The 22,702-nt window shown below is 34.2% G+C and overlaps 1 protein-coding gene across 2 annotated transcripts in view; it reads left to right on the top strand.

The window, feature by feature from the left end:
- Window positions 1–22,702, top strand: part of LOC129221355 (Ig-like and fibronectin type-III domain-containing protein 1) — a 159,725-nt gene that overhangs the window by 59,191 nt on the left and 77,832 nt on the right. For both annotated transcript variants that reach the window (XR_008580499.1, XM_054855826.1), the window contains exons 2-5: window positions 1,967–2,088; window positions 11,228–11,328; window positions 12,086–12,191; window positions 17,349–17,459. Coding sequence is in view for 1 of the 2 variants with exons in the window: in XM_054855826.1 (XP_054711801.1) it covers window positions 2,007–2,088; window positions 11,228–11,328; window positions 12,086–12,191; window positions 17,349–17,459 (400 nt within the window). In the remaining variant the exon portion in view is untranslated. The remainder of the gene's footprint in view (window positions 1–1,966; window positions 2,089–11,227; window positions 11,329–12,085; window positions 12,192–17,348; window positions 17,460–22,702) is intronic.

Raw genomic sequence — 22,702 nt, forward strand, 5'->3', positions numbered from 1 at the left:
ATGTTAATTTGCTCGCCCACGTTATGGTATTTTTCTCGCCCATGTTATGGTGATTTACAGGAGCATGTTATGATAATTTGCTCGGTAAAATGTTCTTAAAATTGGAATAGAAAAAGAACAAAATTGAATTTTTTGGAAAATCGCTTCGAGGTGCACACTCCCAAGTCACAAAATAATATTGTACCAAATGTCATGAAAACCTGCCGAATGTTGTAGGCACTATGCGCGTCACAGAGATCCAGACATCCAAACTTTTAGCTTTATTATTAATAAAGAATATGAGTTAGCTATTTGTATATTAAGTCACCTTGTTGGAGTAAAAATGTGCCATATGTAAGAAAGGCGAAACACTGAGGTTGTAGTCCTCATCAAAAATGAAAACTCCGAGATCTAAAGAAAAAATTGCCTTTTTTTGTGTGTGTGTGTCAACGTTTTTTTAGTTTCATCCATCAGCTTTTATGAAGATAAATTTTTGAATTGGTACAAAATCATTTCTTTACGACCATTTCAAAAAACAAAAGTTTTGTGGCGTAAAAAATGTTAATCATTCTTTTCACTGTTGAAAAATGTATGTGATGCTAAAATTTATATAAACTAAATAAGCAACCCACCGCCCCTTTAACCACTTGGAAACGCTACTTTATTTTATAATGCGTTTAAATAATTCAAGGAAAACTTGAAAAAATTGTAACAAACAAAGCGTGCCAAAACATGAAAAAGAATGAAGTGCGGAATTTTCAACAAACGAAAACTTTATCAGTCTGTTGAGAGCAAAAAAAAAAAAAAACTAGTCGGGGCAATCCTAACCTGGCAGCATTGTTAAGGCTACGCATTACGACGCTACGCATTAAGGCACCGCATTACGACGTTTTCTGCGTAGCAAAAGTACTGACCTTCGTGCACAGTCGTAACTTGTGTTATAGTAAGCGTTGCTATGTAGGTGTACAGCTTCTGTAAAGAGCAAAACAGATATAAAACTAAAAGCAAAAACGAGCTGAAGTGTGCATTACATGACTTCCTTTTACTCCACTTTAATGTCATTTCCCCATTACTGGCAATTTTAATGTGATTCAATAGTTTACTCTCTAAATATCACCAACAGTGGCCAAATTGAAACAGATTATATAAACAAATCGCCAAATTTGTTGCCAAGTTGGCGACAAAACTTGGCGACCTAAAGACTGGCGATATATCGCCAAGTGTCTGCCAAATTATAACACCACTTGAGTTTCCTTCGAAATTAACAACGATTTCCCCCCAAAAAGGGCAAAAGCCCCTTTAGAAAAATCCGAATGCAACCAAAAGGAGAGGTGCATAACTAGACCCCACTAGGAGTCTACGTACCAAATTTCAACTTTCTAGGACATACCGTTCTTGAGTTATGCGACACACATACGCACATACACACATACACACATACACACATACATACATACGTACATACCGACATCACGAGAAAACTCGTTGTAACTAACTCGGGAATTGTCAAAATGGATATTTCGCGTGTCTATACGTTCTTAGGCACTTATCCACGTGTGGTCGAGTCAAAAGAAAAACTCGACATTCATTCGGGGGTGAGCAAAATGGAAATTAAGGTCGATTTGTCAGTGAAATTTTTTTCGCGAATACAGTACTTCCTTTTTTGAAAAAGGGAGTAAAAAATGGAAAAAGAAAGACAGTACTAAATTTTAAAAATAACAATAAAATGTCATTTCCTAGCAATCACTATCTTAGGTTGAAAACATTGTAAAATATTTTAATAGCCCCATTCTTAAAGTTCTGTAAACTATGTATTATCGAATGTAATAAGGTATTTTCGTTTGAAAACAAAAGGAGCAGATGTATCCAATAAATGAATAAGCCATTTTTATTACCATAGCGCAAGAAAGCATCATTTCGTTTTCATGATCATCATTACTTTTATTTGTGAATGATCCTTTGAAATACCTTTTTCTTCTTCTTTCAGATGGCTATACTTCACTGAAAGTGTTTGGAGAAACGCCTGTATGGAATTCCCATCAGCAAATGGTTCTAGAATTTTGTTCATTTTCTTCTGCTTTGTTACCTGTTGCACGATTAAAGTACAAAGTAAGAAAACATTTGATTTTCTTTTTAAGAATGCAAGTGTTTTGTCCCTTTCTATTCTAGGTCTTGGATTCTCGTACTTATTTTTCCTTTTTTTTTTTTTTTCTATCAGTGACATTTTTAACCTCCGACATACAAAGGAAGGTTTATAAGTTTGACATGTCTGTGTATCTATGTGTGTGTGTATCTGTGTGTGTTTCTGTGTGGTGTGTTTCTCTCTCTCTGTGTGTGTGTGTTTCTCTGTGTGTGTGTGTGTGTGTGTGTGTGTGTGTGTGTGTGTGTGTGTGTGTGTGTGTGTGTGTGTGTGTGTGTATCTGTCTGTGGAAATCTAGCGCCTAAACGGACGGACCGATTTTGAAAAAAAAGAATTTTATTCGAAAGGAGAGTTGATCGAGTGTGTTCTTAGCTAAGTTGCATCTTTTGATGACATTAATTTAAGAAGATATTAATTAAAAACCGCTAAAAGGTTTTTTGCGATTTTCGCAGTGAAAACATATTTAAAAATTTGGTGCCAAAATAAAGAGTAATTTTTTCTATGTCTGATAGAATGTGTTTGGAACTTCCATGTTATATAGGATTCGAATTATAACGTTTTTTAAAGCAAATTTTAAATATGGATAAGCTTTTATTCACGCAATTGGTAACCGAATTCATTGTTGGCCGACAACGAAAGAAAACACAATTATAAAGAAAACACAAATATAATTTAAAATTTTTATCCGTTACCAGTCTTGTAATTGATTTTTAATAATATAAGGCTTTTTAAAGGATTTTCAGTTTTTCCCTTTTGGTTCTACATTTCCGATTCAGTCGGAGGTTTTATTTTTTTTTTTTTTTCATTTTTAATTTTAGTTAATTCTTTGTTTTGTTTTTTTTTTTTTTTTTTTTTTGTTTCATACTACAATTTATTCCGTAGTAACTTCTAGGTCAGTGTTTCATAACCTTTTCTGATCCGCAGACCTGTATAGAAATTGCGAACCAGTGATGTTTTTCTTTCTTTCTTTTTCTTTTTTTTCTTTCTTTTTTTTTTTTTGCAGAAAAAAAAACCTTTCATTTGCAGACAGTAAAAAACAGGTGATTTTTTGTACCGATTCCCCCCCCCCCCATTTTCTTTTCTTTTTTCCCTTTCTAATCTTCTTCTTCTTCGTCTTACTTTTTTTTTTTTTTGAAAACGAAATCGACTTGGAGAACGTTATGCACTTGTGAAAATTTTTTCCAAACAGCTGGGGATTTTTCTTCTTTTTGCATAATAATAATAATAATAAATAAATTAATGAATATATAAATAAAACTTTACTTGGTGCTAAATATCTGTTAAAAAATATTTAAATGTTATAAATAAAATAAATAATTATTGTAATATAATTTTACATAAGAAATAAATATTGCTGAAAACAGATAGAAAGCTACGGAAATTTATCACAAAATTCACGCAAATGATGTTATATCAGATTATTATAATAGTTTTTTTTTTTTTTTTTTTTTTTTTTGTAAGGAATTTGTTTTTTTAACGCGGATGAGAAAAAACATCTTTAAGGTTCGGTCATATTTTCTGTGGACCGGTGTCGGTCCGCCGATGTCAAGGCACATAAATAAAAGTTTTAATACATGTATATTAATTTTATCAATATAATAAGTTAGAATTAAACATGTTGTATTTCATTTACATATCCTTTTCTTGTTCTTCTAAGTAGAGCTTGTATTATTATTTTTTTTTCGTATTATTTAGAATTATATGTTATGTATCATATGTTTTAGAACTATGTTTCTGTTTATGTGTGTATCCTGTAACTTCAAAATTATTATTTGTAAAAAAAAAATTGTTTGTGTAAAAAAAAAAATTCCAGATACCCATTCTGAACAGGTTAATCCAAGTTATACCGGCTAATCCATCCAAAATGAGACCAAAATCCCCAAACTTGGGACTCAGTGACTTATCTCGGTTTTTGATTTGTAATTGAACAAAACAGCATACCACACGGGTCAGCTTTGCGGACCGTAGGCTGGGCACCACTGCTACCTATGTTTTCAGAATAAAAGTAAAGAAGTTAATTGTTGTTTTAGAGAGCTACGTAGTTTTGTGAATATATGTGGGCTTCTTAAATCTTGCATAACATTTGCTTGTCTGAAATATGATGGAAACTTTGAGAGAATGAAAATTTTAAACATCAGCATATTTTATATGAAACTTCCTATCCTCTAATATTTAGAGGCTATAAAACTTATCACACATCTTTAAATAATGATGTGTTTACTCTAAAAGAATCTCAAACAGCCATCATAAAAAGGCAGCTTACTTGCACAGAAGTTACCTTGCATGCAAATGTTTCGTTAATGATTCGGACACTATTCTTTGCTTTTCCTTCAACGATCATTTAAAAATCACATCAGTATTCAAAATCACGCGCTCACACACAAAAGAGCAAAGAAGTCTCCGAAGACTTACGTAATTTTCCCTCAATACTTCCTCCCTGGAAATAGAGGCAAAGAGGGAAAAACACCGAAGGTGTTGACGATAGCGTAATGGAAGGGTAACAAAAATAATAATTGTTCCCGTCATGGTAAACTGAGCTGATATGTTTCCAAACTGGAAACTACACGTGAAGAAAGAATCATCAGCAACCTGTTCTGTCTTCAAGGTGAAGCATTTTCGACCGCTTTCGAAACTCAGGGTCGTGAAAATGGCATTTAGATATTTCTCCCATGCCCGATTATGTAGAACAATAGGAATAAAAGCTCTTTTTTTTTTGGCAAAACGAAAGAAAAAAAGGGCTGTCTATAAATGATGCAGCAATTTTTTCCACCAAATTTGACCCCCCTTCTTCGTGTCACAAAACTTCACACTGCGCCTTAACACTCCCATTTTGCCACACGTCATTATGAAAAATGCATAAGAACTATATAAGTGTGATGTCACACTTATTGACAACCCCTTCCTCCCCTTGTCGCAAACTGTCACAATTTCACGAATCCTTTTTTCAATCCAAATACCACCTTCTTGGTCAGACACAATTTTTTTTTTAAAAAAAGTGAGTTTTTCCTTGGATGAGGAAACATTTCGGGTATTTTTCCAATTAGTATCAAATTCCAATTAGTATGCAATTTATTCAACAGGATTTCACTGCTAATCCAAAATGTTTCTTTTTTTGAGCAATCACGATTGCTTATTGTTCTCACTTGACTGTTTTGGGAGTTCCTTTGATTTTTCCCACCGCCACCCTCCGCACCATCACTGTCGACGGGCTCCTCACGATGCTGCACCTCTAGCGAAAGCCGTTTCCAGGTTGCATCCATGTCCTACACACACGCGCATACATACACAACTACACCTACACACACACACACACACAAACACATACACACACAAAAACATACACACACACATACACAACTACCCACACATTCATGCATGCACACAGACACAAACACATATGCCTACACACACATACACATACCCCCCCCACACACACATTCATACACACACATTCATACACACACATTCATACACACACACATACACATAACCCGTACACACAAACACATAACCCCCCACACAAACACACACGCCTACATACACACACTCGTGATTGCGAAATACGTAATTTGAATTCAAGATGTCAAAATTCAAACTTTTTTTTTTTTTTAACGCTTCCTTCATAGACCGGAGGAGTTATTACGAACTCCTCTTGTGCAGTGAGTCAAGATATTTAAGATTCAAGATGACTTCAAGATATTTAAGATTCAAGATGACTTCAACATATTTAAGGTTCTTCATTTTACAACACTTAAAAACAATATTATACAGGAAATTTATTAATTGTTCTACGCATTAAAAATAGTGTTGTGTTTACTTTTACTTGTTGCACGGATGCATAAATAGGTCATTGATGCTTCCTTATAGTTTCTCTCTATGTCTGTTTTTTTTTCTTTCTTTCTTTCAAACTTGGATTTAACGCTGCTTTTAAACATAACTAACTACCCATTAAAGAGTTATAAAGATAATTATATGAAAGTTATGACTTTAATCAGGATTAAGCTCTTTCACTCGCTGCGATTTCAAGTATTCAAGACATAATATTTATATCCTTTAAAAACTATTTCGGCTAATTTCATTTCTGCACTCATTCATTCTCTTTTACTTTTTTTTTTTGAAACTTGCCCGCCTTTTCTCTAGCATCTTCACCATCTTCACTAAACCAGACATTAACATATTTTACAATATATTATTAACTAAATGATGATGTTTGCGTTTGAATAACACCTGTTATCGCCACACTGCTTGACCGGAAAAGAGGTCAGAAAAGAGCAAAGAATGAGGAATTCGCGCATGCGAAAAGCTGAATCATTTCCTGTTTTTATACTAACTAGGGATGAAAATGGTCGGGAAAAAAAACGGAAAATTTCCGAAAAAAACGGAAAAAAAACCGTATTTTTCCGAAGGGGTTTATTTCCACTGCGGAAAAATTGAAAAAATGAATTTTTTCAACTTTTCAGGAAATTTTAACTGAAATTTTCAGCAAAAAGTGATTACAAATTTCTCACACTTAAATTCTGATGCAATTCCCTCCCCCCCCCCTGTATGTTAAAATACTGTAACTTTAATGCCAGTTGTTGTATGATAATATGATTTGCATATGAATCAAAAAACGTTTAATAATACTTTTTGCATAAAAAGCTTAAACCAATATCCTTAGCGAAGAATTTATTTTCCTTCTTCATAAAACAAACAAGCATAACTTTAATCACAAAATTATGTTTCTGCTGACTGTGTGAACCAAATGTACAGGATGTGGCAGAAAAAAAACCGGGCAAGCAATCTTCCATGAAACTTTATTAAAAATTAATAAATTAACAAAACAAAAAAAAATAATAATATGAGAAGAGCTTTAACAATCAACAAACTTAATTGTTTTCAAACTGGCAGCCTTTTGCAGTAATACAGAGATTCAACTGCTTAATAAAATTTTCATTCAAGAGCACCAAGTCCTTTAATCAATCCTATTCCCTATAAAGCAATTGGTTTAGGGAGTTCAAACTTATGTGTAGTTTAGGGTAGACTTTTGACTCTAAAATAGGCCATACAGTGTAATAAATGGGATTGAGGTCTAGCGGGTAGAGCGTCCACTCAAAAGATGATACCATGTCAAAAACAATGTGCCTTACACCACTCTTGTCTTTTCGGCCATTTGAATCAGTGTGGAGTTTAAGGAAAATGTTCAGTCTAGATTGCTGACGTGCTCTTAGGCCCACAAAAGTACAATAATTTCTAAAATGTCCTTCTAGTTCACTTTTTGATTCATTTTACGGCCCTCATCCACAAAAAACTAGAGATTTTTTTGTTGCTTGTGCTGATTCCATCACAGATCAAGCCTGACTTCGAATTTTGGCGATATTTAACATTTTCTAAGGTACTTGGCGTGTCTACAGACCAAATCTTATTGTTTTGGGTGATATGAGCTGGTTGAACGGTAAATCAGTGAAAGATATCTCTTCAGCGTGATCTTGAAGCCCGTCTCAGACGTTTCTGGCATATTTGTGTAGTCATACAAATGCCTGAACTTTTTGGAACTCGTAAAACTTCTGTTTCAGCTGTTTTTTCGCTTAGTCACACTTATCGGGCACAAAGTAGTAGTTATTTTGCTTAAAATTGTAAGAAAACCGAAAAACAATACATAGAAATATATTGTAAATTATTTTCTAATAAAGTGGGAGACAAAAATAAATAAGGCACTCATTAAAATGAAATTGCCTTTCTTCCATTCGATGATACAATTTTTGTCCGACATTTTTTGCGGCACCCTGTATACTGCCGTGCTAAGCAAAAAAGTGGAATCTACAGTAGGGCTCATGCTGAGATACTGTGTTTTAAAGTTTGACTCTTCCATATATTTGATTCAGATGTCTTTTTTTTAAAGAATTTTTCAAAAAAACAGTTCTTGACCAAATGACCCTTAAACATTTTATTTATCAAGTAAAATACGAAACAGAGAACAGCTTGGTTATAATAACTCAGTTTCGTTCAAAAGTGCTGATATGACTACTTTTACTACTGTGCTTAGCAGGGCCATATGAATAAACTAAAACTCCAGTTTAAGTTTTGGTTCAGTTTAAGAAAACCAATTTAGTTTTCATTTGAACTTAGACTGGATTAGAAAAAATCAAAACTCAATAGCTTTCATTTTAGACAGTAAAGTTACACTGTATTATTTTTCTTTCAAAAAAAAAATATCAATCATGTTTGAAAGTCGAAAATTTCAATTAATATTTCAAGTTTCAAAGGCAATCTAAAATAGAAAATGTAATTGTTATGATTAGACACACATTACCCAATATTATTGGTTGAACGACGACTTGACTTATTTCTGGTGTTTGACCATGAAAGCTCTCAGTTATAAAAAAAAAAAGTTTTTTTCTTTTTCTAATTAATCTTACCTTTATGTGTATTTCTGTCAAGCAGAAAAAGAAGATGTGTGGGTAGCATATATTTTTTAATGGTTAACTCTTCATATGTTCTAAGAAACACAGAGCTATTAAGAAACCCAAATTTTGTTCATAAAAAAATCAAATTTTCCATTTTTTTTTATTTTTCCCGAAAAAACCCGGTAAAAAAACGGTTTTTTTTTCCACCACTTCAAAATTTCCGGAAATTTTACATCTCTAATACTAACCAAATGGCGGTAGGTGCAAACGATCAAAATACCGCTGGTCTTAAAACCAGGGCTGCGGATTCGGAATTTTACAACCAGCAACTCCGGTTCCTCCCCCCCCCCAAGTCAGTTTAACTCTAACTCTACGACTCCGATTCCGTAGTACTGGGAGAGGTGGACTCCGAGGTCAAATAATCGACTCCGAAACCAACTCCTTTACCCCAAAATCAATCCAATTCCGCAACCCTGCTTTAAACCCGCTTTGCTTAAAGGAAGTATTGTGTGGCTCTCATACCTTGTGCTACGAAGTTGATAATGTTTATTTCTTTTTTCGAGTAATACAGTACGAGATCCGGCTGCAGAATTACTGCACTCATCGAGTATAAAGTCAAAATCAAATTTTTATATTACAATATGAAAGGGGCAATGTGTTTTGGCTAGGTTGCCTAGCAAGAAGTGCCCGCAAGTATTTTTTATTAAATTAATATTGTTTGACATATTGGGATAAAAATGACGCATTTGCTATTGAAATAAACTGTACCCTACTTCAAAGAAATATACCTAAAAAACTTGAAAAGTTATGATTGCCATTGCGCAACTGGCCTATTCGCAGCCACTTATAAACGGGTACTATTGGTGCACATTTATGCACTCATAAAGTATAGTCATCATTTATATATCAAATTAAAGCTATTTTTTTCTGAACGTGATAAATTAAGGTTGTCTATGCAAAAATGGCCGCAAGTGGGGGTTGCCAGCTGTTAAAGATTGCTTAAAATGAAAGAGTTAGCGCTTCACAATATTCGTTCGATAGGGATGGCGATAGCCAGCTTTACGCATGGGCGTATCCAGAGGGGGCAAGGCTGGGCAGCTCCTCCCTAACTTCAAAAATAAAAAATATTTTGAATTTAAAAAAAATGACTGTTGTTTCAATTTCTAAATTTATCAAAGAGTTCAGATGTAGTAACTTGTTCCTGAGTTTGAAAGTGTATACATCTTTCGGAACTCATTGAAAAAAGAAAGCAATTAATTTTTAGTTGAGTTAATAATCGCACTCATTTTAGAATTTCATTGCTTCCAAAATCTTGAAACAAAAAAGGTAGGGGGGGGGGGGGCTGCTAAAAAGAAGTCTCCTAACTTCCCAAATGTGGGATCTTTTCAGGTGCGTCCCGAAATTCAAATTTTATCAGGGTGGAAACTCTCAATCGCCCGAAGGGAACTCCAAATTTCCGCGAATGATGATAATTCGCCTAATGGAACTCTCCAAATTTTGCTGAATGATATTTTTATCATATCGTCAAACAAGTGGGTTGCGTTCGGTTGCGTGGGCTGATACGAACCTTCGGCTAATTTCATCGTCCTCTGTCCATCTTTTACCAATACGCGTCGCAGTTAAGGCATTACGCCCTGTGCGGGCACTGAAATCTCTATACGTAAATTCACCCTCATGCATGCTGATCTTGCAGCCCCATTAGAACTCCGTTACTCGTTCGAATGACTCCCTGTGTTTTGGACGCGGCATATTGAGTACTAGAGAAACATCTACCATCGGCAGATAATCATACACTGATTTCGAAAAACCTTTACAGTCCTTTATATACAGAGTCTAAACTGCAGTTCAGAGGGCGTTTGTCGGTCTACGCATGAGCGACGTCTTTGTTATTCTAATCATTTGCATATCTTTCCCTGCAATACATTTCCTGTGAATTTCGGTTCATTAGCATAATTCCTTCTTGGTGTTGCAATTTTCATGAACATGAGTGTATATTCAAACTAAAGAAAGATATAACTTTACAAGTGTGCTCAAATGTCTCCCGAAACTGTTCTCAGATATGCCTTCAATCTATTCTCAAATATGTCCTCAAGTTTAAATTTAAAAAAAAATACCCTAAGCAGGACACATTCGATCATATTCGGAGCTCATTTCGGTACACTTTCTTTCTACGGAGCAAATTCGGAACACATTTTAGAACACATTCAGGAAACTGGAATGCATTTTCTGAATTTAAGTGTTCTAAACGTGTTTCCAATGTGCACAAGGAATTTTCAGTGCATTTTTCAAATTTGAGTAGGATTAATGTCTTTTTTTTTTTTTTTTTTTGCTTTTTGATCAAGAGGTTCCTTTAAGTAGAACTCAAAGTGTTCCTCAAAGTGTAAAAGGTTGAATTTCACTGATCTACAACTTATTAAAATAATTATATCATTTGACGCACCCACCTTACAAAAGGATATTACTTAACACACTCTTGAAAGTCGGGTATTGAGAGTTTTGTAAACTGTTGATTTGAATTGATGTGCCCTATTGGTATGTCGATATGTCTTAAATAATAATTGCCACACGAATAACATGAAACAGAGCAGTTTTAGTATAACTCAATAAATGAGAAATATAGTTATTGAAATCGTAAAAATATATAGATGTGAAGGAAAAATGAAAGTTTACACAAATGCTATAATTTGTAATCCATATTTTTAGCCAATTATTATCTTTTCAGGTGCTCCCACTCTAGAAGCTACACCCCTAGAGCCCCTGCTGGCAGTGGCTGGGGATGCTGTACTAATTGATTGCGTTGTAAAAAATCTACAAAATTACACGGTAAGAATATGAAATGTTCAATAAAGAAATGTTAATTAAAAGTAGCCTTACTTCATCTGAATCAATTGATGATTATATAAACAGCTCAAAAGCGTTACGCTGAACATTAGACTCCGAAACATTTTGACCTTAACTGATGTTAATATAGAAAGTAGTAACAAAAGTATAATTTTAATATTACTTGTAATTTTTATTATTATGTATAATTATTATTATTAAAAGCACAGGGTTTTCCTTATAAATGTCATGATTTTTTCCTTTAATTAATTATTTAGAGCTTTAGCACGCTATTCTTCTACACGCAAATAAAATTGCTATGAAACCAAGCATAAAATGTTAACCTGTCAAGAATTTTATTTATTTTTCCCCCTAAGAATGTATTAACAGTTTATATTTTTACTTATTAAATCATCTGAATTACAACTTAATGGCTGTTTTTAAACATAAAACTTGCTCAATCCATTTTAACGTATATATTTGCACTGTCTTCTCAGAATTTTATACTTTTGCATTTAATTTTTGTATATTCCGTTATGTATCATAATATAAGGTCAACTATTCATCAACTATCTGAAATGATTTTTTAATCTTAACGTACACGTATTATTTCTTTTAAAAAAAAAAAAAAAAAAAAAAAAAAAAAAAAAAAACAAGAAAAGAAAATTCAAGTGGAAATATATACGAAAATATTTCTCACCCGGGCATTTGGAATAAGTCAAATATATTTTTTTAAATTCTTTTTATTCTTGCATTTCAGATAATATGGCGGAGAGTAGTACCAGGTTCCAACAAAACAGAAATTTTAAGCGCCGGAGAAGTTCGAATTATCCCAGATAACAGATTCTCATTGCTGCATCAGAAAGGTTGTGACTTTTTGCATTTCATTACCAAACTTTTATCGCGTCATTTGAAACTGATTTTCTGAGTTCAAACATAAAATAGTTTTAATTGGGATTTGTTTCTAAAACTTCAGAGAGTTGAAATACTGATTCAGATAACAGTGTCTCATTGTTGCATTATTAAGGTTTTGATTTTTAAAGACTACTTTCTGTTACCAAACTTTTGTTGTATCATTTAAAATGTATTGATTGAGTTTAAACATAATATACTTTCTCCTCTTATTACTAATTTTTAAAACATATAGCAACCTGATAACAGGAAATATCCAACGTTGTTTAGCACAAATGAACAGATTACAGAATACACGTGATTTGGGGTTTCAAGGAATCCCCTTTTCAATTGATTTCTTTGAATTTAGAAACTCACACCTTTGAGATAAAAAAGGGGTTCCTTGAAACCTCGAAACACGCGTATTCAGTAATCTGTTTACTTGTGCTAAACAACGTTGGATGTTTCCTGTTATTCCTCGTCACAAAGGTATTTATTTATTGCTAAATAGCTCCCTGAGTCGTAAGGTTGCAGTTTTACAAGTAGACAGGTTGCTAACGATGAATCAATTTAAATAAATCGCAAAGGAAAAATTTACAGCTGGAAATGTTATAAAAATGAAGCTTACCGATAACTTGCTTTGTTGTTGCATACGCGTATTGCGACAAGTATGATTGCAGGTATATTGTAAGTTTCCACATTTCTTTATCTGCAAATGGAAAAATGAAAGATAAATGCATAGCCGATATCGTTTTATTCCAACAGAACATGATAATACACTTTCTTCAAAGATTTGAAAAATCCAGTTCTTCGTGCGATTTATTCAAATACAAGTGTGTCTGCAAGTTTAGAGGAGAAATAAGTAAAATAATTCAATAATTGCGAAACATTTACGGAGCCATAAACAACAATGATAAAAGCAAAACAAAAGCAGAGCAAAATTATGGATGAGTAAGTCAAATTGCAGAATCCATTCTTACAATCAAGATGTACAGCGAATGTTGCAATGTCGACAGTGTCAAAAACTAATGGAAAAGAAGACGACAGTTGATTTGACTCAATTTCACAATTCATTGCAATCTTGAACGTTATGACAGACCTTTTGAGTCTACGAAAACGACTTTGGAAAAATTAAAGCTTCTAACAAAAACCTGTTCCAGAAGTTGAGTTCGATTTCTTTGTTTATAACTGTTAACACAAATTGCTTTCAATTAATTTATTTTAGTAAATAAGCAGAAATCTTAACTTACGTTGATCGAGATATAGTTGCGCTACGGGGTGGTGGTGGATGAACTGGAAGTAGACAGATAACACTTTATTTGAGTATCATAGGTAGGATTCCGCTATATATAGGTAGGATCAGAGAAATCGCGCGAGCAGTAAGAACCTACCTTCATGGCGTTCTTACCTATTACACAATGAAGCGTTCTGTTTCCTCTTCCTGATGTTCATCCGCCATATCACCCATGACACAGCATAGGTGATGTTTCCCACAGGAGGGGGGGGCGAGGGTGACACCATAATGGGGAGTAGGATGTAAAAAAAAAAGAAATTAAAACTCATTATTGTAATGCTTGATAACACCGGGAGGCATGGTCTGACAAGGGGTTATAAATGAAAAGGTCATAGTACAGGTTATAGTTCGACCGCGAACAAATGCCCATTGTCAATCATTTGATAAAACGAGTCCATTCTTTGAAATAGGTAGAGAAGGAAGAAAGGACGCGTGCCATATTTTCGAGTTCAGCAACATTTTGGGAATATAAAAAAAAATGTACTCCTAGTACATTTTCGTTATGTGATTATTTAGACCTGAAAATTTAGTTTGCAGTAATAACTGCGTTAAGTTGGCGAAAAAGTAAAAGTACCAAGCTTTGCAATTTTTACGGTAACCCTGCTCTCGGCAAGTTTCAATTGCAATAAATTGCAAGAAGCGTTGTTGTAAACCAATGACTACTGAAAGAAGTAAAATTAAGACCCATCCACTTACGTAGGATGTGACCTGTACCAATGAGACATCTGCCTTGACTGCATGAAATTAAAATGCTCTAGAACCAATAACGCACTTTCAAATTCCAATCTTTAACTGTCCTTTCCGTATCGTACTTCCACGAAAATGAACAAATCTAAAACAAGGCGGTGCGGAGGCTCAACTCTTTGTGGTCATACTTTATAATATATATTTTGTCATAGTCTTCGATTCCGAGGTTTTGCGTAAAGCATTAAACTGTTTCACTATAATTCAGAAGGGTGATCAACCTTCGAAGTGAATTTTCACCTCGTTGCAACGAGTAAAGGTGAAATATTAACGAGAAAAAGTTTCTCAAGGGAGGGCCTAAACTAAGAAAGAATTAAATACACAAGGAATGCAGAGAAAATTCAGAACTCCTGTTAAAAAAAGGAGATGAACAAAAACTGCGTGAGAAATTTTCTTCTCATAGAGAAGGCCGAAAAACAAAAAAAAATCAAAATTAGAGCACAGAGAAATAAATGAATGAGGAACAACCACTCTCAAGAAAACTTTGTTGAATGCACTACGGAAACTAGTATGTTGTGGCTATCACGAAACTTTCTTATATATTTTTCTTTTTTTTTTCTGATCCCTCCCCATGCTTGAGGAAGCAATATTCCCAACAAAAACAAAATTACACATGCAAAAACTTGACGACCATCCCAATGTCTGAATTATTGCAAAAGCAAAGCAAAGAGCGAAAATTGAAAGTTATTTTAAAAGCCTTGCTTGAATTAATTACAAATATTTTATTTGTTAACAAACATAAGATGGCAACAGTTAAAAATTTTAAATCACTGAGATAATATTTCCGATCATTTCCATACAATTAAAATCACGAGAAATACGCAGACGACAATCGATTACGATATCTTTCTTATTGTTGCATTAATCAAGCTATTTTTATTCAAAAAAAAAAAAAAAAAATCAACGCCTCTTGGAGCGATTGGCGTTAAAATTAAACCAAAGCCTGTTTACATATGGATTCACATATATTCCAAATTTCAACCAGAACGTAGCATTACTTCTTGCGATAGGGCACTCACAATGGAAAAAAAGAACGGGTGATTGCGCTATCCCCTTTTTAGCTGTTGACACCAAAATAAAATCAGCTCTTATACCCACTAAGGGCTATTTGCCGATAAATTTTTCTTTCATTCCGTTCATTATTTCTTGAGATACAGCAGTCACAATTGACGACAAAAAAGGTTCTATAGCTCAACTCCGTTCGAGTTATTGACACCAAAATTGAATCAGCACCTGTTCCTGTTAATGGTAACATATGGACCGAATTTTGTTTGATTCCGCCAGTTACTTCCTGAGGAATAGCAAGCACGCGTAACTCAAAAAAACGTCCCATTGCTCCACCCCCCCTGGAGGAATTCGCGCCAAAAGCCAATGGTCACAAGTTCACATAGCGGCACATATTTGTACTAAATTTCGTTTGATTTCATGCGGTAGTTTTTGCTGTAGAGCGACCACAAAAAACTGGTAACACACAGACGTGACACACACACACACAGACAGACAGACATTTTCCAAAAATAGTCGAAATGGACTTAGCACACCTCAAAACGTTCGAATCCGTCAAAATTCGAAATTCGAAAATTTGCACGAATCCAATACTTTCTTCTATATCTTAGATATAGAAGAAAGTAAAAAAGAGACTCCTTGACTTTTAATGGAAATATTTTCCAAACAAAATTTTAATATGTTTTTTAATTGCTTTAAGAGGAGAACAATACACTCATAGCTTTCTGCAATTATTTTATTCACTAACTGATTCCAATGTTTATTGACGAATAGTAAAAGTTTTAAAAGCGGGTCAAATAAGAAATAAATGAGCCAATAAGTGCTTCCTAAGGATTTTTTTTTTTATCTTACGTGCACATACTGAACTTTAGAATGGCTACATATTCAAACTAAACAGTTGATTGAGTTAAACGTGTTTTATCAAACTTTAGTGAAATATTTTGCTTTCCATGGAAAAGGGTACATCAAGATGATTTTCATTGTCATCACTTATCATCACATCCTACATCTATGCACAGCAAATTCTTTAATTCGTTTAATTATCTTGAGTACTGATGCATCCTATGACGTAAGATGACACGAATATATGATAGGGAGCTGTCCATACATAAATGATGTCACACTTTTTTTTAACATTTTGATTCCTCGCCCCCTACCCCTTCTCTTCCTCCCTTTTTGTCACGTGTCACGCTATTTTTTTAAAAAATATATTTTTATAAAAAGGTTTTGAATGAAACGCATTTAAAGATAAGGTCCTCGGTAGGCGTTCATTGAAAAGTTTTCCTGAAGCAAGCTGTGTAACAAAACCTACCAGGGCTACTAGTATTCTCTCTTGCCCTAAGACAGAGGGGAGGTTCACCTACCGTTTGTACTGGTTATCTCCAAATTTTTAATTTGCCACTTACATCCCTTTGCTTCTCACTACCTCATCTGTAGTCTGTAGTCGTTCTTTAGCTTTGATGAATAGACGCTAAAAAACCATTTATAGCTCTCAATGCAACAAAATTTGTTCATTGTATCAAGATTTAATTGATTCATTCAAATTCCATCTGATGCATCAAAGAGACTTTGTTTATAAGTCTACTTCGCTTTCTTGGCGAGTAAAAACATCTCGATACATCCCTTGAGAAGTATAAACTTCATTCACGGGAAAGATAGACTAGATATGAACAAAGAATTGCGCCATTCGGCAACCTCAATCACGTGCTTGGCTTGAACAAGGACAAATTGGTGCCAAGCAGACGGCGAATGTGAATTCTATTGTTTTCCTTTTTTTATTATTCAAGACAAAAGTCCCAAAAAAAGGGCAAAGCAGCAAACCTTCTGGAAACCTTTTTATTTACTTTAGGTCTATGTATTCCGTGAACAGAGTACAAATAAGTTTTAAAGTTTTAACTGTAGTATTTGTCAAATATCAAACACACATGGCCCCTTTATTGTGTCTCAAATAATTTTCAACGAATGAAAATGCAAGAATGACAAACGCTTATTGTTTTTGGTATTAGATTTTGAACTTATTTTAATTTTTACCGAGCATGCTTTTTTTATTTGAAATTCAATATCTCATCTGTACGGTTGCTTTTTACAGGTCACGAAACATGGGTGCTTCAGATACAAAAAGCCCAGGTAAATGACTCAGGAAGATATATCTGTGAAGTCAACACAAACCCTCGCATGCAGATTTTTAGGCTCCTGACAGGTAACACTTCCCTTCTCACTGTTTGAGCAAGTATGTCTGTTTATAACAATTTTAATGACTTTTGTAGTTTTTATACATTTAACATACTCTTCACAAATTTTAACCGAAGTTCTGCCAAAAGCATCATTAATAGCAGCAGCAATGCGACACCTGAAAAGAAAATAAACAACTTTACCTTAGTTTAATTTAGTATGTAGGGGAAAGTGCACAAGTAGCAAAAGTATATATAATTCAAAAGTACACACGTGTTTCATTTCTTTATTTTTCAAAAAGTATTATCAATTTCTCAGAGAAAGCAAAAATGCCCCCCTGATTGATTTATTTTCTCTGTGTGTGTGTCATGCGTTTAAAAACTTAAAATTTACCTACGCCTACACTAAAAATTTATTATGGAGAAGATTTGGGAACCGTTAACATCAGCACCAGATGATGTGTTCACAAGGGCTCTCCATCTACCTACCATAAGTCTAACTTGCAAAAATAAAGAATTCGTAATTCAATAAAATTAAAAAAAAAATCAAGCATTGTCATGAGTTATCTCTTTCAGCGGCGGAAGCATTATGGTACACAGATATGTCTGGAACTTCCGACGGTGTACGAATCCTTAGCTGTTCTTCATCAACGAATGCAAATAAAATTCTAAATGAAGGCATTTTGAAATAGCTCTCTAGCGGCATAATGAAATGAACAAACACCTACTTCATATTCTCACGATAACCATTACAAAAGTTGAGAAAAATGCCAACACCCATGTTTATGGTGTTTTGGTATAATCACATGCAATGGACGATTATAATTCTTAGCATTGACGCTCCTTAAAACGTTTCGCAAAATAATAGATTTTTTAAGGGTAGTACGGATTTCCTTTAGTTCACATTAGATTAATGTGTCTTCACATATTTAGCGCCGATTCCTCAGGGAATAATCGCCTGCATAAGGTTAATGAGAAAGTGCCTTTTTATGACCTGCTATAGTTGATAGACGCAGTAGAAAAAATGGTGGTTAGTCCAGTCAATAGGTAGAAAAAAACGGGCTTGCCTTACAAAAAGTGGGGTCAAAGATTTTATTTTTTAAATTTGTGCATACTAGTGCCAATATGAAAAAAAACAAGTTATCCAACACGAAAGACCTCGGGAGAAGTTTTGGGGGCCGAAAACCCCCAAAAATTTGTGACTTTTTGTAGTATTTTCAAAATATCTCAAAAATGGTTAAAATTACAAAAAAACTTCCAATGCAAATGTTAAAGAGGATTAAATTTCCTTCAACTTTTGTCACTACAACATTTTTGTAGCATGAAAAGCAAGCGAGTTACAACTTCTTGAAAGTCACACTTTTTCTGAACCCCTCAGCAAAGTGCGTGAAAGCGCATCGAATAACGCGGAAAAACAGGAGAAACGCCGGCAGTCCGACTTAGGAAATGATTTCTTTCGCAGCTGAGGGTAAATGCCTCCGTTCATTTTAACTTAAACAAAACACCCCCATTCTATCCCCCCCCCCTTTTTTTCTCCAAATGAGATGAATCGACTCAATAGCTACTCATGTTGGTCACTTCCGAGTTCGAGCGAGAGTATGTTTTATCAATCTGTGTGTTCCGAATTACAATTTTTTTTTTAGAAATAATTACGCCTGACAAAGGTGTGTGTGTTTTTTTTTTTTTTTTTTTCATTATTATTATTATTTGTGAAATCAGTTTCAATGAATGCGAAATAAAGATTGTGAAGGAGAATGGAATAGAAAATCTTCAAAGATGCAGCGCAAAACGTCAAAATGAAGAACATCAGCGTTTTTTGAAGGAGTTAAAAGAAGTGACAATTCATACTGCCTGTCACAAATGCTATATCAATGAGCAATCACATCCCTTAAAGTAATGGTTGAACCTAACATGTTAACTAAATTCCTCAAGAAAGATTTCTGACAAATTATAACAACAAGAATCGTCTTATTCAACTTCTTGAGACATGTTTCGAAGAGTGTGGCATTGAAGTCAGGCAGACTCAAGAAGAGATGCCGACTTACTTACTGCTCTTTCAAAAGCGAAGGAAATTGAAAAGGTTGTTATAGCGGGCGAGGATATAGATCTGTTGGTGCTGATGACAGCTTTAGGACAGGCTTTCAGCAACTTGTTCTTTTTAAAACCTGGAAGAGGGAATGCTTATGATTTTTTTCCCCACTAAATCTTTTAAGTTTGTCCCCAGCAATATTCTTTTCATCCCTGCGTTTGGTGGGTGTGATACGACTTCGGCAATCTTTGGCCAAGGCAAAATTAAGTTGTACAAAATAGTCAAAAAAAAAAAAAACTGAATTTAAGGAATCTATTGAAGTATTTATGGACCCAATCAGTTATCATAAGGCCGTAGCTGCAGCTGGAGAAAGCATTTTGAAAATATTATACACAGGTGACGTAAAGTATTTGAACCTATCTTTGGATACTTTGCGATTTAATATTTTTTATAAAACTAGTATACAGGACTAAAATAAATCTTGCAGGGCTACCTCCAGCATGTGGGGGGGGGGATGCTGGACGTTATAACTCATATCGGTGCTATATCCTAATTTAAAGTTGGTTGGGCAACATAATTAATCTAGAGAAATGTGGTTGGGAACGCAGAACGCAAGGTCTAATGCCTGTTGACACGAAAAGAGATCCAGTTACTCAGAATCTTTTGAAGATCGTACCTTGTACCTGCAAGAAAAATTGCACTGGAGCCTGTTCTTGTCGCAAGGCAGGCTTAAAATGCTCCAGCACGTGCAAACACTGCAGTGGCACAAATTGTGAAAATGTTGTAAAAATTTCATCTTTGGATGAGACTGCTGAAGAAGATGATTTGTTCCAGGAGCTTTTGGAATTACCGCAACAAGAAGATGAACAATTAAAGAACCACAGCTTTTTTCTACCCCCTACAGATTCTGAACCCTGAGAACCTGGGCCTTCAAAACAGCTTCGAAGAAGATAAACAGCATATTTTGTTGTCATTTCTCTATTTGCTTTAAGGTTGAATGAATCGCCCTGTAATTTAGATGTATGTATTAAGCTTCTACAGTTGGATTTTCATTTTTAAAGATAATTCTTTTGGTTTTTTCATGCCTCAAAAAGTCAGTTCCTGCAGAATTTTTTCAAAGTGTTCATTACGTATTACTATTGTTCCTTCATTTATGCATTATTATGTCTATTGTTTGCTTATTATCACCCTAATATTTATTCATTCACATTTATATTCAAATATCGCGTTTTCGCTTGTAATAGAACAGATGGTACGAATTATGTGCTTTAAATGAATGAGAAGATTATGTAATTCAATTACAAACTGCAATATAAATCATATGTTATTGGAGTCTGATGAAGGCTACCTCTGTCAGACCAAAAATGTTTGTTCGTGAGCAGTGGGGAAGGGTTTTTTTTTATTATTATTGCATCGTCGTATGTGCTTTAAATGAATGTGTATATATGTATTTCAGTTTCATAATACATCGTCTGTTTTTGGAGTCTAGTGGGAACTGATCTGTCAGCCAGAATTGCTACTCTGTGTCCAGCGAGGGGGGGGGGGGGTTAGCAAGAAACTCAAACTACTCTAACTGTCGATAAACTCTCTGAAACTAAAGTTTCTATTCAAGTTCTAATAATTATGACGCCTTACTTTCGGTGTGAAAGCTTTTTTCTTCGGAGTGGAGGAAAACTGCCTATTTTCAAAGAGCTATAGCAAGCTTGCTATTTGTGCTACAAAAAAGTTGTAAATACAAAAGTTGTAGGAAATTTTATGTTCTTTAAACTTTTTTCTAAGTTGAACCATTTTGGAGATATTTTGGAAAAAACAAAAAAAGTCATAGATTTTTGTGGTTTTTCGGCCACCAAAAGTTCTCCCGGAGTCTTTCGTGTTGGATAACTTGGTTTTTCCATGTCGGCACCAATATGTACAAATTAAAAAAAAAATCTTTGATCCAATTTTTTGCAAGGTAAAATGTATCTATTGATTGGACTAGGTACATTGAGTCCGAAAAAAGTCAGCTTTCGGAATACATGAAGTTGAGTGCTGCGAATTAGTTTCTTGAAAAGATTTTAACTAACTGAATATGAGAAACAGACTTTTTCTTCTTTTCACTTGAAGAACAAAAGCATGTTCAATTGTCTGTCTATTTCGCCTTTCTTTCTCTCTCTATCTTTCTTTTCACATTCTCAATTGATTGAAAGTTGAGAAAACTTAAAAGTGAAATTAAACCTGTAGATAGTGTAAACATTTCACGGAATAACGTAGTTTAAGTTCACATTCAACATTATCACTTAAATATTAGAACGAATACATGGACAAACTTGATTCAGGGTAGAATATTTTTATACCAGAAAATTTTAATTGAAAGTTACGCCAGTTATCAGCCGCCATAATTTCTTTTCTCTCAACATTGCTTCCTTTTTATTACTTTTGTTTTTAATACAAATTTCTAGTTTAAGCATTAGCTGTTTAAAATTGTTTAAATCTTACAAGGAGTGATCAAGTTGAAAATTGTTTATCGATGTCAAATATATGCGCTAACCTCCAGTCCTCCAAGGCTTGAAAATATATTAATATGTGCGAGCTAAAACATTAAAATACAGTCGAAGTGGCTCATAATGAATCCTGATTTAACGAGAACCGGGATTTAACGAAGAAATCTGAAAGATTTGGTTGGTACAAAGTCTGCATCAGCATAATTCGCTTTAAACGAGCAAACCCCGCTTAAAGCGAGCAATATTTTGGTGATTCATAAAATTTCAATTGCTTTCTACCTCAGCCTTTCTTTTCTTAGAAAATTTCTTTCAACATTCTAAAGTCAACCGGAACTTAATGATGAGTCATAAATTGTGAGAACAAGTGATGACGGTCTTCTTTTTTAATTTGTGGTAGTAGATAAGTATTTGAAATTTGCACAGTTGTTCACGCATATGTCATTCCTTCTGAAGTATACTTCCGAGGATATTGAAGAAGTTCAAATTCAAGCAAATTCTGAAAAAAAATAATGAAAGCTGTAACTATAAGTGTGAAGAATTCGAAGCTGGACAAGTTTCAACACACTCAATGGTTTTCGACGTGCAGTAAATTTTCAAACTGTTTTCGAAGCCAAGGTACAAATGACCATCTTTTTCGGGTCATAAGTATTCCTCGAGAAATAAAAACAGATATGAAAGAGACAATAAGACAGTTCACAGCAAATTAGCCAACTTCTTTGGCAGGAGTAAAAGAAATAAGTATGTGCGAATTTCTATGATTCTT

Source organism: Uloborus diversus, chromosome 4 (assembly GCF_026930045.1).
Source record: "Uloborus diversus isolate 005 chromosome 4, Udiv.v.3.1, whole genome shotgun sequence".
NCBI lineage: Eukaryota > Metazoa > Arthropoda > Arachnida > Araneae > Uloboridae > Uloborus > Uloborus diversus.